General features: G+C 36.6%; 1 protein-coding gene across 4 annotated transcripts in view; it reads left to right on the top strand.

Moving 5' to 3' along the window:
* The window catches only part of Pan3 (poly(A) specific ribonuclease subunit PAN3), a 135,624-nt gene that overhangs the window by 110,258 nt on the left and 6,417 nt on the right, over positions 1-18,949 (top strand). For all 4 annotated transcript variants that reach the window (XM_090342335.1, XM_090342334.1, XM_090342333.1 and 1 more), the window contains 6 exons: positions 88-189; positions 3,872-4,037; positions 5,922-6,012; positions 9,258-9,397; positions 11,926-12,055; positions 13,055-13,119. In XM_090342335.1, the coding sequence (XP_090198461.1) occupies positions 88-189; positions 3,872-4,037; positions 5,922-6,012; positions 9,258-9,397; positions 11,926-12,055; positions 13,055-13,119 (694 nt within the window). The remainder of the gene's footprint in view (positions 1-87; positions 190-3,871; positions 4,038-5,921; positions 6,013-9,257; positions 9,398-11,925; positions 12,056-13,054; positions 13,120-18,949) is intronic.

Here is an 18,949-nt window from a genome sequence, read left to right as displayed (position 1 = left end):
AGTAACTTGTATTAAAAATTTTCCTGCTGGTAAGCTTCATTATCTGAAGCCAGATTTCAGTAAAAAATTTTTGTGTTTTGTTTTAAGCTCTTGTGTTTGCTTATGATTTCCATGCTGGAGGAGAAACAATGATGAGCAGGCACTTTAATGACCCTAATGCTGATGCCTATTTCACGAAGAGAAAGTGGGGTAAGAAAAAGATGCAAGCAAAGTATATGTTGACAAATGCTTTTTGCTCTGTGGAACAATAATATACATCTATCCATGTAAGTGTTTAAGATCCTTCTTTAAGAAAGAAATCTTGATCTGTTAAAAGTTAGAAAATAATATCTTGTATATTTTCTGAGGTTTAGGTGTTGGAAAAGACGTAGGTATCTGATGTTTGAGATAACTAGGAATATGTTAACAAGTTTTGCCACTCCAAAATAAGTGTAGTAATTCACACCCTGTAATCTTGTCTCCTTGGTAGGCAGAGAGCAGGGGACCTATGTTTCAATGCTAGCTTTAACAAAAAGCTATCGAGCTCCTACCTACGTGCCTGTCATCTCAGCTAAATAGGAAGCATAAATAGAATGCTTACATTTCAGAACAGCCCAGATATAAATTTGATACACTATGTGTGTGGGGCGGGGGGAATAAAGCAAAAAAGGGCTGTGGCACAGGTAGTATGTACCAGCCTAATAATTGCTAGGCCCTGAGTTCAAAACACTAGTATCTTCCACCCCCTTCCTCAAAGATTTTTAAAAATTAGAATGCTTTTTTAATAAAGTTGTTTTGAAAAGACAACTGGCTTCACACCAGAAAAAAAATGACAAATCTATAGTATATTCCTTTTTGTTTTTACAACATCATTTTTTTCTCCTTTAGCATTATTGGGCTTTTGTCATTTTGTTACATAGTATCTTCAATTTAAATACTTCTATTTTTATATTTGATCAATGTAATTAGATTCCCTTAGAGCCTGGTGTGACTAGAAGATATTTGTATGATTGCTTTTCTAAACATAATCTTTTTTTGGAGGGGTGAGGGGGAGAAGGTGCCAGACCTGGGGCTTGAACTCAGGGCCTGAGCACTGTCCTTGGATACTTTTTTTCTCAAGGCCTAGTGCCCTGACACTTGAGCCACAGCACTACTTCCAGCTTTTCTATGTATATGGTACCAAGGAATTCAACCTAGGACTTCATGCATGCTAGGCAAGCACTCTACCCCTAGACCCAGCTCCTAAACATGTAGTCTTTTACCTTATTTTGTTCATTTAAATTATTGAGATCAAAGTGGTGAAAATCATGTAATTTTAACATTATATTACGGTTGCTGTCCACTGTTTGACTTAACATTTCAGGGAGTAACTGCTTTATCAAGTGAAGAAAAACATTTTTTGTTAATATAATTAGTGTTTGAAATTTACTTAAACATTTTACAGTTAAAATTTTGTAGTGGGGGCCAGGAGTTTGACCTAATGGTACAGTGCTTGCCTAACATGCACAAAGACCCAGGTTTAGTTCCTTGGTACCACATAATATAGAAAAGTCGAAGTACTGTTGTGGGTCAAGTGGTAGAGCACCAGCCTTGAAGAAAGCCCAAGGAGAGTGCTCAGGCCCTGGGTTCAAGCCCCAGGATTGGCCAAAAAAGTGCAAAAGCAAAAACTTTGTAGGAGCTTCGAATGTGTCTTAGTGGTAGAGTGCTTGCCTAGCATGCATGAAGCCTTGGGCTCCATTCCTTACTACCATAGAAGTAGAAAAAGCTGAAAGTGATGTTGTTGCTTGAGTAGTAGAGTGCTAGCCTTGAGCAAAAGCAACTGGGAGAGTGCCCAGGCCGTGAGTTCAAGCCATAGAACTGGTAAAAAAAAAAAAAAAAAAAAAAAACACCACCACCACCCCCTTCCCACACTTTGTAAAGAACGAGGGTGCTTTAATTACTTATTTAAAAGGTAAACAATTTTGGAGAAAGAGTACATTATTTTCTGGTGTTGTTGCCAAGAAAGAAGAATGACATTGTTACCGTGGCTTTTAATCTTTTAAGGATTTTCTTAAAAACATAGATGACAAGTTAAAAAGGAGAGACAAGATTTGAGTTTACATTATAGTGTCTTTCAGATTGTGACTCCTTCAAATACTATTTATTAAAAAATTTATGCTTGCTTATGACCTTGCTTTTTGCCTTCTGACAGTTGAAAAAATAAGTTGTGGTTATAATGGCTGTTTTACATTAAAATTTGGTCCTGTTGTGTGGTCACCTTTTTCCTTTTGTCATATCATTTGCAGACACATGCATAATTTTGTTGAAAGGGATGTGGTATAACTTTTCTTATAGACAAATATGGTTGTTCAAATTTATTTTAGTAATAACACCTGTGAAGTGACTGTTGGCTTTAATTTATAGCTGGTTTTAACCCTCAGCCGTGTTGACATTTGGAGTAATGGTTTTTGCAGAGGCTCTCTTACATGTTGCAGAATGTCTGGGCAGTGACCCGATACCAGTAGCAACGGCCTTTATCTACACTGTGGGTTCACTCCAAATACAGACAGATGAATTACTCCTTCCCTCACAACATTTTCTCCAGTTTAGAATAGAAACATTTCATTGTTTGTGTTTAGGAATTGCTGAAAATGTCAACATTAATATATCAGTTCTTTCTCCAGTATTTTAAAGTATCACTAGAATTTCCCCCCTTCTGGCTGGGGAATGTGGCTCAGTAGTAGAGTGCTTGCCTAGCATGCACGAAGCCTTGGGTTTGATTCCTCGGTGCCACATAAACAGGAAAAGCCAGAATTGGCACTGTGGCTCAAGTGGTAGAGTGCTAACCTTGAGCAGATGAAGCTCAGGGACAGGGCACAGGCCCTGAGTTCAAGCTCCAAGACTGGCAAAAAAAAAAAAAAAAGAATTTTCACTTTTTTTTTTCTTTCCCCCCAGTCTTGGGGCTTGACCTTAGGACTTGAGCACTGTCCTTGGGTTTTTCTCCAGATTAGAGCTCTACCACTTGAGCCATAGCACCACTTCCAGGTTTTTTGTATGTATGTGGTACCAAGGAATTGAACCTATGTCTTTGTGCATACTAGATAAGCATTCTACCACTAGGCCAAACTCCTAGGATTTTCCACCTTCTTTTTCTGACACTAGGCTTGCTTGCCAAGTTGATACGAACTAGTTCTTCATCCCTCATTTGAGTGTTTGTAACATTTAAGTATTGTCCACAGTTAAAGTACTAACCTCTGTACTTCTTTTAATCATAGTTGCTCAATTTTCCTGGTATTGTGATGTGAACTCATGACCTTTTGCTTGCTAGGCAGGTGCTCTACAACTTCAGCCACATCACCCCAACCCCATACATTCACAGTAATTCCTTTTTTCTTTTTCTTTTTTTTTAAATTTTGGCTGGTCCTGGGGTTTGGGCTCTGGGCCACAACTGTCTTTTTGTAGTTGATTGTAGTTAAGAGTCTCACAGACTTTTCTTCTCAGACTGGCTTTGAGCCACATTCCTCATTTCTCAGCCTCCTGAGTAGCTAGGATTGTTGGCATGAGCCACTGGTGCCCAGCAGCAGTAAATTTTTTTGCTGTGGGGGGGGGGGGGGGGGCTTGTTGGTCGTGGGACTTGGGCCTGGGCATTGTTCCTGAGTTCTTCAGCTCAAAGCTACCGCCCTATCCCTTACGGCTTTCTGGTGACTAATTGGAGATGAGTCTCACAGACTTTGGTGCCTGGGCTGGCTTTGAACTTTCAGTTTGTTTGATGAATTCCTACTAATACACTGAAATTATAAACACACATACTGTGAACATAATTGAATTTTCTTAATTTTAGTGCAGCTGTTCCAGCCTGTTTAGTTGATTACATATGAAAAAATGTCATTTTTTAAATTTACTTGCTTTGTAGGTCAGCACGATGGGCCATTGCCCAGACAGCATGCTGGATTATTGCCAGAATCTCTCATTTGGGCATACATTGTTCAGTTGAGTTCTGCTCTACGTACCATTCACACAGCAGGCCTGGCATGTCGAGTTATGGACCCAACAAAAATTCTGATAACTGGCAAAACAAGGTAACTAGCATTTTATGTTTAAGTTTCTTTATTAACCATCTAACTTATGACAATGAATAAAGAATGATTTTTTTTTTTTAGGGGCAAGGGGGTGCGGGTTGGTCCTACGGCTTGAACTCAGGATCTGAGCACTGAGCTCTTTTACTCAAGGCTAGCACTTTACCACTTTGTGCTGAGCTAGCTTTGAACCACAATCCTTAGATCTCAGCCTCCTGAAAATTGTAGCTAGGACTACTGGCACCTGGGGATGCTTGTTTTAATTTTTACCTTTTCTACCTTTCATTCAGAAGAACTGCCATGACTTTTTTTTTCTTTTTCTTTTTCTTTTTTTTTTTTTTGCACCAGTCCTGGGGCTTGAACTCAGGGCCTGAGCACTGTCTTTGGGCTTTCTCAAGGTTAGAGCTCTCCCTTGAGCCACAGCACCACTTTGGTATCAAGGAATCAAACCTGGGTCTTCATATATGCTAGGTAAGCACTCTACCACTAGGCCCAACTCCCAGCCCCTGCTGTGACCTTTTTTTTCCCCCCCCATCATTCCTGGGCTTGAACTCAGGGCCTGAGCACTGTCTTTGGACTTTCTCAATGCTAGAGCTCTACTACTTAAGCCTCAACACCACTTCCGGCTTTTTTTTTTTTTTTAATGTATGTGATACCAAGGAATTGAACCCAGGTCTTCATGCATGCTAGGCAAGAACTATACCACTAGGCCAAATTCCCAGCCCTTGCTGTGACTTTTAATACCTATGTAAGTTTCTTAAAAAGATTGCTGTCTTAACAGAATGTCTAGTTATTATCCAGGAATTTTTAAAAGTGTTAGTAAGATTTTGGGGGTTTCAGTATTAAATGACTAGAGAAGTAATATCAGTACAAGTTTCTTATGCAGCATTATGGCTTTCAAATTATAGCATGAGTCAGAGTCTCCTGAAGGGCTTAGCTACAGATTGTTGGGCTCTACGTTCAGAGCTGGTAAGTTTGCAGTAGGGCCTGAGAATTTGCTTTTGTTTGTTTTGTTTTGTTTGTTTGCTGGTAAAAGAATTTGAACTCAAGGCATTGCTCTTGCTTGGCTTGCTTGCTTCTCACCTGGTACTCTGATACTGAGCCATGCCTCCAGCACAAATTTTACTGATTACTTTGGAGACTGTAGTCCTCTACTTTCTCCAAATCTCAGCCTCGTGAGTAGCTAGGATTACAGGTCTGAGCCACTAGTAGCGACCAACCAAGAATTTGTACTTTTAAGGAATGCTTATATGATGTTGCTGCCAATTGAATCTCATGCTTTGAGAATGTTATAACCAAATAACAGATCATGGTATCGCTTGAGTTTTGAGATGCTATAATTTTGAGAATTGGCTTGAGTTGCATAGCAGGTTCCCAGGGTCTCTATCTGGGCTTTGTTAATTGCTATTTATATATCTAGCTAATTAACTTTTCTGTGCCTCAGTAAGTTCATTAGATAGGTACTATTATTGTTATTTTTGAGATACTTGTTTCATGAACTCTTAAGAATTGAGTGAATTAATATGTGTAAGATGGTTAGAGTAATGCCTAGTACATTTTTAGCAAGTGTCATTAGCAAGCTAACATTATTTTTCATGCATAACAACTAATAAGGATCTTGGGGTGGTAAAAAATGTGAATTGTTTATTTTAATAACTTTATAATTTTTCATCCTGGCTTTATCAGTAACTTTATATTTGGAGTTTTGCTGAGCCTTATTTTCCTTATCTCTAAAAATAGTTGGTAATTATGTAGGACTGAGGTGGGGATGGAAGATAGAATAAATAGAAGTTTGAACTCTTTTCTAATGTTTGAGGTATTGTTTAATAATCATTAATATATAGTGAGAAAACCATCATAATTATTTAAATTGTCTGGTCCTTGAAGGTTACGAGTAAATTGTGTTGGAGTTTTTGACGTTTTAACATTTGATAACAGTCAAAACAATAATCCATTGGCGTTAATGGCTCAATACCAGGTGAGTAAAAATTTAACATGGATACTTTATTTGCACCTTTTTAATATTTTCAGTTTTAAGACTAGATGTTATTTTATTCTTGAATAGTCACTTATTTTCTAAATAGTTATGTACTTAGTACATACTTAGGTATTCTTTACCTTCTAGATGAGTTAGAATATACAGAATTAAAGACAATGTCAGAGATTCATGGCATTCAAACTGGCCATATATACAATTATAAAATTTTGTTCTAAGGATATACTAAAACAAGTACAATAGTGAATTAACATTAGTTTAGATGACATTAATATTTCATTTAGAATATTATTTTAACTTTACAGTCATTTTTCCTACCAATCAAAAAAATTTAGAACTATTTTCTAAATAATTTGCTGTTTTTCTGAATTCCTGTAAAAACCTATTATTCCCTTGTATTTTATATAGCTTCATTATAAAACTATTAATTTAGACACAATAATGTTCTTAGCTATTTTCCTCTTACTATGGTTAAGTTATAGGGAAATAACCTGTTTTTGATAATAGCTTAGTGTTAGGATGTTTGCCTACCAAACCCTAATCTCGGTTTGGTCCCCAGTACTGCAAAAGTAAAAGGAGAGGGGGAAAAAACATCCTGCTGTTGTAAGTGAGCAATAGAAATAGTTTCTTTCATCTTGATTACTGTGTATAAGAAATGTAAATAATGCATCTCATGTACTCTGCGGTATGGTGCTTCACATTAGGATATTCAGCTGTCAACTTGAGAAAATTTTAATATTTTATGAGTAAGAAGTTCTGGATTTGAGTCATTTGTTTTTGCATTTTCTGACAGGTTTGCTGCAAGGCAAAAATTGAGTGAAAAAAACACTTTACTTTTCCATTGCTTTTCTCTTTTAGTGTTTGTCTGCTATTTTGAAAGATTGTATTTCACCTTAGTATAAGACAAAATTTTAAAATATGATGTGATAAGAAAGTCTTAGTGTTCTTTATTCCGATTCATGGACACAAGCCATGCAGTTTAGAGATTTATAGGCATTCATTGCACCAGTTATGAGAAGAATTTTCCCATCTTCTTTGCATCCACTGTGCTCACACTAATCCCTAAGCAGCTGGGCCATTCTAGTAGATAGCAGCATCTAGTGGCCTGTTCAGGAAGAAATAAACTGATACTTTTTCCCCAGGAGCAGCATTCTTCTGCTTTTATATAGAGTAGTTATCTCTTAACAACTTTCCTTCAAGTATATTTATACTATACTGTATACAGTATACAAAATAAGTATAGTTATTCTTTCTTACACTTAGTATCTAATTAGTTCTGATCTTTCTCTATAATCTTTTTTTTTTTTTGTGATCGTGGGACTTGAACTTGGCCTGGCACTGTCCGTGAGCTCCTAAGCTCAAGGGTACCGCCCTACCCCTGGAGCTACAGTGCCACTTGTGGTGATTACTTGGAGATAAGAGTCTCATGGACCTTCTAGTGCCTGGGCTGGCTTTAAATAGTGATCCTCAGCCTCCTGAGCAGCTAGGATTACAGGCGAGAGCCACCGTGCCCTGCTCTCCATAATCTTAGCCTTTTCCAGAATGATTGGCTTGCTGAGTAGTGGCACATGCCTGTAATAACAATTTTCAGAGGCTGAACAGGATCCCAGCTTCAGTGCCAGCCTGGGCTTCTTGGCAAGACTCTGTCATCACCAAACAAACAAAACCGTTGTATTATTTAATGATGGCCTGCATATCTCCCAAGAAAATAACATTTTGGAAGTATGTTGGGCATTTAGAAGTAATACCACCAGCTTTTTTGTAGGAGTTTTGAAAGCCCGTATCTGCATTAAAAGAAATACATTTCAGTTATCTTCTAATTTTTACTAGAATTCCCTTTTTAAAATGACTGCTGTGGACTAAGGAGATGTGTGTGGAAGATCCCAAGTTTAGCCCTCAGTGCTGCAAAGGAAAAATTACACACAAGATGAGATTGATTGGTTTTTGTGTTTCTGTAATACTCATTCTCTGTGAATGAAAGATGTTTCCGTTACATTTTAAGTTGTGTATATATCTTGTAGAATTACTTTTAAGAGAAAAAGTGACCCTGGATTTCCAAATAACCAACTCTGCAGTGTAAGCATTTAGGATACCTGATTTCTAAGGCAGGAACTACCTTCATTCATAATCTCAATCAGACTTCAATCGGCTGTCCTTTTCTTTTGATTTTTCAGCAGTAAAAGATATGTCATTTTTCTTTCCCATCCTCCCTCCTTCCCGTGTGTGTATATGTGTAGATAGTAAAATATAGGATGGAATGACAGATGATCTCAAAAAAGGAGAGGGTGATTTTTTTTATAGAGAAGTACATGAGAAAGCAGTGCTTTGTTTCTTGTCTATTTTTCATAATCAATTTCAGACACGTGAGTAGAGACTGACTTCTGTAAAATGGACAGAAATAGAGCCATAGATGAATTCAGAAGGCTATTTCCCTAATTCTGAATTTAGCAAATTGGGAGGGCGGGAGGAGGGGAAACCAGATGGAGGCAAGAAGCAAAATAACAAATGAAAATGATTTAGCAGGGGAATAAGGAATTGCTTGGGTATTTTTCTTTAAAAAAAAAAAAAAATGACAGCCGGGCACTGGTGGCTCATGCCTGTAATCCTAGCTACTCAGGAGGCTGAGATCTGAGGATTGCCGTTCAAAGCCAACCCAGGCACTAAAGTCCATGAGACTCTTATCTCCAATTAAACCACCAGGGAAGTGGTGCTGTGGCTCAAGTGCTAGAGTGGTAGCCTTGAGCTGAAGTGCTCAGGGACAGGGCCTAGGCCCAGAGTTCAAGCTCCCTCCCCCCCCCCCAAAAAAAAGAGAGAGAGATAACAATACTTAACAAATTGACATGTAAAAAAATTTCTTTGAACAACTGCTTAAGCACTGTCCTTGGGCTTTCTCAAGGCTAGCGCTCTACCACTTGAGCCACAGTACTGTTTCCAGCTTTTTCTCTATGTATGTGGTACCTAGGAATTGAACCTGAGTCTTTGTGCATGCTAGTCAAGCACTCTACCACTAGACCAGACTCTGGGCCAGGATAATAAGTTTTAAAGTCAAGCCTCTTCACTAAATGAGACTTGGAGGAATAATGCAAAATACTGGGTAATTCTCATGAGTGACAATGTTTAAGAACCCTATAGCCTACACTTTATTTACAATAATGTTTTTCCACAAATATATAAAATATGTACCTGTGGGGGGAAAATTACAAATTCTATTTATTCTTTCATGTCAGCAAGCAGATCTGATATCATTAGGAAAAGTTGTGTTGGCTTTGGCTTGCAACTCTTTGGCAGGAATTCAGCGAGAAAATTTACAGAAAGCCATGGAATTGGTGACAATCAACTACTCATCTGACTTGAAGAATCTGATCTTGTAAGTTAAACATAATAAAATACATGTATAAATTATGTAAGATTAAGAGCTTGATTTTGACTTGATTCAAGCAATATACTCCAATATTTCTTGGAGTAAATTAATAAACCAGTATGTTTAAATTAATGGATCAGAGGGCACTCTATATAGCTGTACTAATACTCTGTAGCCACCTATGCCCTTTTAAAGTTCAAATATAAAATTAAAGCTTCAGTTCTTTTCTGCCCTGTGCTGCCCTTGAGATTTGAGCTCAGGCTTAACAACTGGGTGCAATATCTGAGCTTTTTTGCTTAAGGGTAGTGCTCTACCACTTTGAACCACACTGGCTTTTTTGGAAGTTAGAGATAAGTCTTTTGGGCTTTCCTGTTTCAGCTGGTTTCAAAACCCAGATATCCCCAGATATCAGCCTCCTGAGAGTTACAGTCAAGAGCCAACAGTGCTGGCTTAAAGCATTAGTTCTTACCATATTTTAAGAACTCAGCCACATGTCCCTGGTTAGTACACTTGACACCACAAGCCACATTTCCATAATTTTAGATAAAAACTCCAATATAATTTCATATTTATAGGGAACTTATATGTGCTTATGCGCCAACATTCTAAGTCTCCAGGATGTCTTGAATATAGTTTTGAAATGGATATGGTTTAAGAGAAATCCATCATAGAGTATTACCACAGAATCATCAAGAAGGACTTCTCTCCATCTCGGACACATAGATTCCAGAAGGTGGACAACCACAACCCTTATTATAAATTATTCTAGAGAAGAAATGTTAGGAAGTCTCTGATTTTTTTTTTCTATTATGTCCTAGAAGCAATTAGAACTGCTCAATCCTAATCAACAGTCTCTTTTAACTCCAGCTGTCCCTTCTGATCTTTTGTGTAGCCCTCGATGATAGTGTTTCTTTTTGGAGCATCCCTGGGGTTTGAAATTGGGGGATGGAGGATGCGGCTGCACACCTATTCTTGATTACACTGTCATAAGTGTCATGCTTGAAACAGCACTGAAGCTAGTTGTTGCTTGGGATACTATCAGTAATCAAATAAGATGATGATCTTCTCAATAAAATATTTGTTTTATGTATAATCATGAATGATTGCTAACTTTAGCTTGTAACACCTAGGATGCTACCAATAATTTTAGGTTATAATCTCTGGATTTTCTTCGTTTTTTTTTTTAAGTGAGGGTGGTGAATATAAATATTATAGCAAGTTGACTATATGTTAGTAATTGGACTGGGTGATGATACATGTGATTGTGCTATTCTTTGTACTTTTGAGACTTAATATTTATCTTAATAAAATTGATACTTCACTAGTGACTAATTGAACATTTATGTATGGAACAGTAAACCATTCATGTATCATGTAGTTCTGAACTGCTTGTCATGAATTAATTTAGTTTTCCTAGTAATTATAAACTAGATGTCATTATTAGTCCCATTTTAGAAAAAACAAAACTGAGGTATGGAGAAATAAAGTAAGTTGTCAAAGTCACATGGCAAATGAATAGCTAAGACAAATTATTTCTTAGTTATAATCATTTATCCAATGAAAGAATGCCAAATACTTTGAATTAGACGAAAAAAAAAAAACCCTTCTATCTTCCTGAGAGCTTATACTCTCATGGGGAGGTTACTAATTATTAAACATTTAAGCAAGTAAGATTTTATTCTGATAGTAAGCCCTGTACAGGTAGTCAACTAGGATAGATATGTATATACAACATGCAGTACATATATAAGACATATAAATACATGCTATAAAATATATGCTATAGATAATATGAGAGATATGTAAGAATGAATGAATGAGAGTGCTTTAATGAGGAACATAGTTAATCATTTACCTATAGAAGAAGCAATCGATGGTAATTAACAATCATTGTATTCTAGCAGGTAGCTCTTGAAATGTGATACTTTTTACCTTAAACTAAAATGCTAGAAGAAACTACTTTTTTCTAATATATTAATATATAATGGTTTCACAAACAAAAGTATATTGTGACAGCTGATTGGTAAAATTGCATAATATAAGACAACTTCACAAAAAATTGGAGCAAAATTGAAGACGCAGTTTTAGTTTTAAAAACTGTCTTGGTTGGGTGTAATCATATGCACCTAAAAATCTGAAGGCAGGAAGATCTTAACCTACAAGTTAAGTTTGCAAGGCATTGAGAAAAGATGAGCAGTGGCAAAAGGCCTCCATTCCCACGGTTCTCTCCCTAAATAAATAAATAAATTTCATATATCATTGTTGTAAAGAAGGTTTTGACAATGGAAACAAATGGGTAAGTAAACATGCCTCCCCCTTTGCTTTCTCACTCCACAATAAGTGAAAATGTTGGTTAGAGACAAATTTCTTCATTGATGGTTAAAGTTCTTCAGAGAAAAGTAAATGAACTTGACATGCATGAAAATGTTTTTAAATTGGGAAAACTAAACAATATCCTTGAGTCTGTGGGTTGTGTTTTCTGCTTTAATTGTAAGTTGAGCATTCATATGATTCCTTTTTTTTCCCTTGGTTAGGTATTTGTTGACTGACCAAAATAGGATGCGAAGTGTAAATGATATCATGCCCATGATTGGTGCTCGATTTTATACTCAATTGGACGCTGCTCAAATGAGAAATGATGTCATTGAGGAAGATCTAGCAAAGGTAAGGAGTATAGCTGAGAGTGTACACATATTTAAACCTTATTTTATATAAATAAGTATAGTAATCATTTTATTGAACATAGTGCCTAATTGGCTGAGACATAAATTGCATGTTTAATTTACTTTCTAATATCTGCTGGGCATTTAAAAGTTTTTAATAATGGTTTTACTAGTCATATGACAGAATCTTGAGAGTAGCTGGGTGCCAGTGATTCACTCCTGTAATCCTAGCTCCTCTGAAGACTGAGATCTAAGGATCATGGTTCAGAGCCAACCTAAAGGTCTATGACACTCCTATCTCCAGTTAACCCCTAGAAAGCCAGAAGTGGCAATGTGACTCAAGTAGTACAACACTAGCCTTGAGCTGAAGTGCTCAGGGACAGTGCCTAGGCCCAGAGTTTAAGCCCCATAACTTAATCCCCACCCCCCAAAAAAGATCTTGAGGGTATTGTTTTTGGTTAGTTTTGTGTATCTGTGTGTGTGTATGTGTGTGTGTATGTACACACACACATATATATATACATATATGCTCTCATATTTTAATTCGGGGCCTGGTTGGTGTACCTGAGCTTTTTTGGCTCAAGGCTAGCACTCTTACACTTGAGCCATAACTCCACTTCTGGCTATTTTGGGATACATAATTGGAGATAAAAAGTCATGTAGACTTTCTTGACCTGGGTTGGTTTTAAAGCATGATCCTCAGATCTCAATGTCCTGAGTACCTAGGATTACAGGTATGAGCTGGAGCCTGGCTTGAGGTTTTTGTTTTGTATTTTAATGTGATCAGTTTAACCATTCCTAAATATAGTCAGCTGAATAACCCTGAGTATAATATTAACTGAAATGGATATACTGTGTCTAAAAGCATAACCAAAAGGTAAGGACACTAAAATATACTCTTAGAGGTAATAATGGTAAGGAATACCAGTTTTTATAAATTTTGTTTTTTATATTCAGTTAGCTGGAACATTAACAATCTCTTTTTTAAAATGTTTTGTAGGAGGTTCAAAATGGAAGACTGTTTAGGCTTCTGGCAAAATTGGGAACAATCAATGAGAGGCCGGAGTAAGGATTTACAGTAACTTTACAATGTATTTTCAATCAAGGGCACTTTGTGGCATAAGAAAAATGAAAATACCTTATTCCTACTGGTTTTATTAAAGTGCTACATTTTTATCACAGCTCAAATGTGGTTGCCCTAGTCGTTTTACACATACACACAAACAAAAATTACTGTGTTAATATTATGGGTTTTGCATGTAAGAAAGTGTTTTAAACTAATACTCTGACAACTTTTTGAATTCTAATTATATTAGACCTCAGAAATCTTCAATTCCCTCCCTTCCTGTCTATCCTGGGGCTTGAACTTAGGGCCTGGGCACTATCACTGAGCTTTTTTACTCAAGGCTAAAGCTCTACCACTTGAAGCCACATTGCTACTTCTGATTTTACGGTGGTTGGTTGGAGCTAAGAATCTCAAAAACTTCCTTGCCTGGGCTGGCTTCAAATCTTCATCCTCAGATCTCAGCCTCCTGAATAGGTAGGATTGCAGGTGGAAGCCCACCAGCACCTGGCTCATGTTTCTTATTTTATGTCAATGTCCATTGTTTTCCTAGTGCAGAAATTTTGTTTCCCTCCCTATCACTTTAAAAGATCTGAAATTTTACTTAATCCATATTACCTTTTTTTAAAAGTCATCTGTGATGAGTCATGTAAAATATGAGGGAGAAAAATGCACTAACCAGTTTACAACTTTAGCCAGCATTCCTGTATTACTATAACAAATTTAGGATTCGGTTATAACATTCTAAAGTGAATTTTCTTATATCCATCATGTTGGTACTATTCAGATAACATTGGAAAAACATGACCATTTGACACTGTTAGGTGCCTTATTGATGAGTTACAGTTAATGTCTTCATAGGCGAAGCTGAAGTTGTAATTGGGACTATGAAAGAGAGATTGAACATTATTGTAGTCTTGGTTGCATTTGAGGATTGTTTTCTTCTGTTAGCTGAGGCAGGCAATAAAGAATATTTCTTGTGCAGTCTTTTTCTGCCATGAAATTCAATTCTACATGCCTTTATTCAAAGTAAAAAACTCTCAGAATTCTCCTAAATGAAGACACAATATACACATTGAACTTTTTTTTGTAAGGGGGGGGTGTCAGTCATAGGACTTGAACTCTGGGACCTGGGCCATTTCCCTGACCGCCTAACTCCTTGAGCCACCTCGCAACTTCTGGTTTTCTGGTGGTTAATTGGGGATATGAGTCTCACGGATTGTAGTGCCCGGCCTGGCTTTGAACAGAGATCCTCAGATCTCAGCCTCCTGAGTAGCTAGAATTACAGTTGTGAGCCATCTCACCCAGCTACATTGAACATGTTTAGGATGTTTATAGCTGGGTTTTTGGGTTGGGGTAGGGAATCTAATGGCTTCCTCTTTTCAACAATATATTGTTGAATAACAATATATTATCTTACATTGTACCACTGTATCCATAAATTTTGAGTTAGGTTTCTTAGTTTTGACAATGTTATAAGTAGATAAATACTGTTATTGATATGCCACATAGTAAAGCACAGTTGTATTTCCTTTGTGTAGCTTTGTTGATTGGTGTGTTCTTGGAGTTGATAATTATCTTATTTGAAAAACTAATGAAAAAAATCACCAGTTCATTTATGTACTGCCAGAGTTATAAAACATATTTCAAAAATAGATAAGCAGGTCTGGGAATTTGGCCTAGTGGCAGAGTGCTTGGCTAGCATGCACAAAGACCTGGCTGGGTTCAATTGCTTGGTACCAAATACATAGAAAAGCCAGAAATGATGCTCTGTCTCAAGGTGTAGAACACTAGCCTTGAGGAAAGCCCAAAGATAGTGCTTAGACCCTGAGTTCAAGCCTCAGGACTGGCCAAAAAAAAAAAAAAGAGGATAAGCTGCCCCCCCCCCTTTTTTTTATTCTCTCCATAAAGACATTAGATCCTCTGCCTCCTCTCCCCATCTGGCCTTGTGTTTGGCCCCCCACACTCACATGCTGGACCTGGCATTCCCCTTTACTTTCCTGATTTCACCCCTGTAGGCTGTGTACCTTGTTTATTGTTTTGGTTTTTGTTTTTTTTTTAATTTCTTACAAACTTCAAAATGTCTTTTCCCCCCCTGTTCATGTTATTATTGATAGTGTGACTGCCGATGAAATTCTAGGTTGCCCTCAGAAAATTTGTCCTATTTGAATTGTTTAGGTAAATTTTATATGAGCAAAAATGTGAAAAAGAAAAAAAGATTTTGGGATGAAAAATATGAAATGTCTTTAATAAAAAAAAAAATATCTCGGGCCAGGAGTTTGGCCTAGTGGTAGAGTGCTTGCCTAGCATGCATGAAGACCCGGGTTTGATTCCTCAGTACCATATACATAGAAAAAAAGCTGGAAGTGGTGCTGTGGCTCAAAGTGGTAGAGCTCTAGCCTTGAGAAAGTCCAAGGACAGTGCTCAGGCCCTGAGCTCAAGCCCTGGACTGGCAAAAACAAACAAACAAAAACATTCAGTCACTCTTACAACCTCCTACTAATACTAGTTTAAATTTCCAGTTTTATATATATACTTATGAAATATATATTCTTATTTGTATATTCCTGTCTCATCTTTTAAAATAGAAAGTACATAAAATAACTAGGAATTCATACATTGCTTTATATCTCAGTAGTATACTTTAGAAATCTTTTTGTCTAAAAAGGCTATGTGAAAATGTCAAACAAGATTCTAAGAAGTTTATTAATATGACTTCTTATGACAACTTATTATTGAGATATTTATTATCTCTAATCTCTGTCTAAATTGAGACAGAGATTAAATGTCTTATCCTATATCACATAATTAGTAAATGTATGAACTAGGACTGAAATCTAGAAAGTGAGGTTCCGAAAGCTTTGTTCTTAATGACTGTGGTATATTGATTCGTACTTTATGGCCATATTATGGTTTGTAAAGTTATCTGAATGGTCATTGAACAGTAAATTAGGCGTTTTTACTTAAGTGTGCATAATAATAGATTTAGTTGAAATTACTTGTTTTGAGGTCACAATATATCTGATATTGTGCAGTACATCTAATACTAATAATATAGTACTATAACTTCAAAAACATTGTTGAGTTCCTGAGCTCTTACTAATAATACCTTTTTTTTTTCAAATTTTTGGATTTTTGTCTGTCTAATGGGTGTAAAATCAAATTTCAGTCTTATTTTGTTTTTGAATATACTGTTTTTTTTCCCCCGTCTAAAATGTAATTTTTTTTGGTATTGAAGTTTGAACTTAGGACTTCCCACCTGTTCATCTTGCTTGCTTGGCTAGCATTCTACTACTTTAACTATACTTCTAGCCCCAGGATATCTATCATTTTATAGGGAAAATGGTGATACACTAAAATCAAGGTAGTATGCATTTTTGCATTAATGCCATGAAATGTTGCATATGATCTGGAAAAGTTAATATCTGATATCTCTACTAGAGAGACTTTGTTTCCTAGAACCAAACCAGGGGTGAGGAAAAGAAAATACAACTGTTTATACCCAAATTACATTTCTAAGCTTGACTGTAACGTGTGTGTCTGTGTGTGTGTGTATACCATGACTTGAACTTGGGACTTCACAGCCACATTAACTGAAGATGGAGTCTGTCTGGCTTTTTTTGCCCAGGCTACCTTCAAACCATTATCCTCCAAGTCTCAGCCCTCTGAATAGTTAGGGTTATGGGCATGAGCCATAGTCATCCTGTTTTTCTAGGGTGCTTCTTTTTTTCTTCTTTTTATTTGTAGTGTATGAAGGGGTTACATTTACATTCACCAGACAGTAGGTGTATAACGTCTCACACATCGATACCCCTTCTCGTGTTTTTTTCCCCATTTCCCTCCTCCCACCCCCAAGGGTGCTTCTTATACTCCAATTTGAACTATTATAACCAAATTTTTGCATGAAATAAAAATATACTAACTTGGATATACTCATCAAGCACTTGATTTAGATGCAAGAAAGTAATTTTATAAATTACCTAATATGGAAAAATGAAAGCATATGTACTATTATGGAGCCTGTTTAAGTATCTTTCTTACTTTACTCCAATTCTGGTTTTTTTTCTATCAATATTATTTGCCTGATTTTCTTTTTAATTGGATTGTCTATGTATTGATGATGAAGGGGAGTGGGAGAGATTTAGTTTACTCTCTGATACATTTTGCTTTAAGCTAGCCATTATTTTTTGATACAAGTCCTTTATTCCTATGCATTGTATATGTTAATCAGACTTATGCCTCTAGGTTTTTTCCATATGAACTTTTTGTATTGGTAGGAATCTAGCATTTTTTCCCTAGACAGCTACTTATTATTACTACTTATTACTTACTAAATAGCCTAGTCTTTTCCCATTGTTACAGGCAGTACCTCATCTGTGCTATTTGTGGGTGAGAGCTTTCCCATATAATAGCGTTCTTCTGATATATGTTGTCATTTTTTTCATAAAACCAATTTTCTGTATAAACTTCAAATTTGTTTTAAGTAACACTGGTGGTATTTTTGTTATTAATACTAATAAACATGGAGCATTTGTAATTTTAGATCTTGAATTCTCAACAAAGGTTATGGTATGTGATTAAATTTGTTGTTCTCTACTTATATTCTTTCAGTAGCGTTCAAGTTTTTTATAGTCAGCATTCTGAACTTTATTTTTAGGTATTTTGTCTGCTTTTTTTTTTTTTTTTTTACTTATTCTGTCTTCTTACTGTTAATAGGTGTGCATGAAAATTGATTTCTGTAATTTTGTCCCCTTACTGTTTGTGTAATTTTTTTCAGTAAGTTCTCAGGGTTATGAATTTTTTTCAGTACGTTCTCAAGGTTACCAGGTACATAGTTGGGTTTTTGTTTGTTTGTTTGTTTTTGCCAGTCATAGAGCTTGAACTCAGGGCCTGGGCACTGTCCTATTGTCCTTAGACACTTTTTGCTCAAGGTTAGCGTTCTGCCACTTGAGCCACAACACCACTTCCAGCTTTTTCTATGTGTATGGTACTGAGGAATTGAACCCAGGGCTTTGTGCATGTGAGGCGAGCACTCTACCACTAGGCTATGCTCCCAGCCCAGGTACATAGTTTTATCTGCAAATAATTACATATATTTGGGGGAAGGTTAGGTCATAGGGCTTGAACTCAAGGCCGGGGCACTGTCCTGGAGCTTTTTTGCTCAAGGCTAACACTGTACCACTTTGAGCCACAGCACCCCTTTTGGTTTTCTGGTGGTTAATTGGAGATGAAGGTCTTACGGACCTTTGCTTTTCTCCCTCTTTGCTCTCCTAGCTATACCTAGACCACACTCCTCCTTTCTTAAGTTTCCTCAGTGCTCCAAGTTGTTCTCTGCAAGTACCAACTTCTCTAAGGATCCTCTTTTCCTCTGGGAGGAGCAGTGACTACTTCTTCTGGAAAACCACGCTTACCCTTACAGATGAACTCTTGTGTTTCTCTTCTATATCGCATCCCTTTATTTCCATAGTCATATGTAAATAGGCAATGAATATGTATGTTCACTGTATCATAAGTTAATGAACTCACTGAACACTAGTTCTTCCTTTGTAGCCTTCAGATGTTAATGGTGCAAAACCAGAAGTTCCCTATTTAATTTAATTTTTTCTTTTTTTAATGTGTTCTAATTAGTCTTCTATCTCATTGGTGAGGTAGAAAAAATTTCTGTCCTCTATAACCTAGCAGATGGGAGGAAATAGGATTTAAAAAAAATAAACTTAGTCTTGTTTTCATGGTTTATTTAATGATAGGAATTGAAGTAGGAGGTAATGCTGGAGGAATGGCTGTCTCTGAGAATTGTGACAGGAATTCATATATTTCCGTGTTCAGGGAGGT

The sequence above is a fragment of the Megascapheus bottae genome, chromosome 11 (assembly GCF_031878675.1).
Source record: "Megascapheus bottae isolate mThoBot1 chromosome 11, mThoBot2.hap1, whole genome shotgun sequence".
In the NCBI taxonomy this organism is placed as follows: Eukaryota; Metazoa; Chordata; class Mammalia; order Rodentia; family Geomyidae; genus Megascapheus; species Megascapheus bottae.
This window is presented reverse-complemented; position numbering and strand designations above follow the sequence as displayed.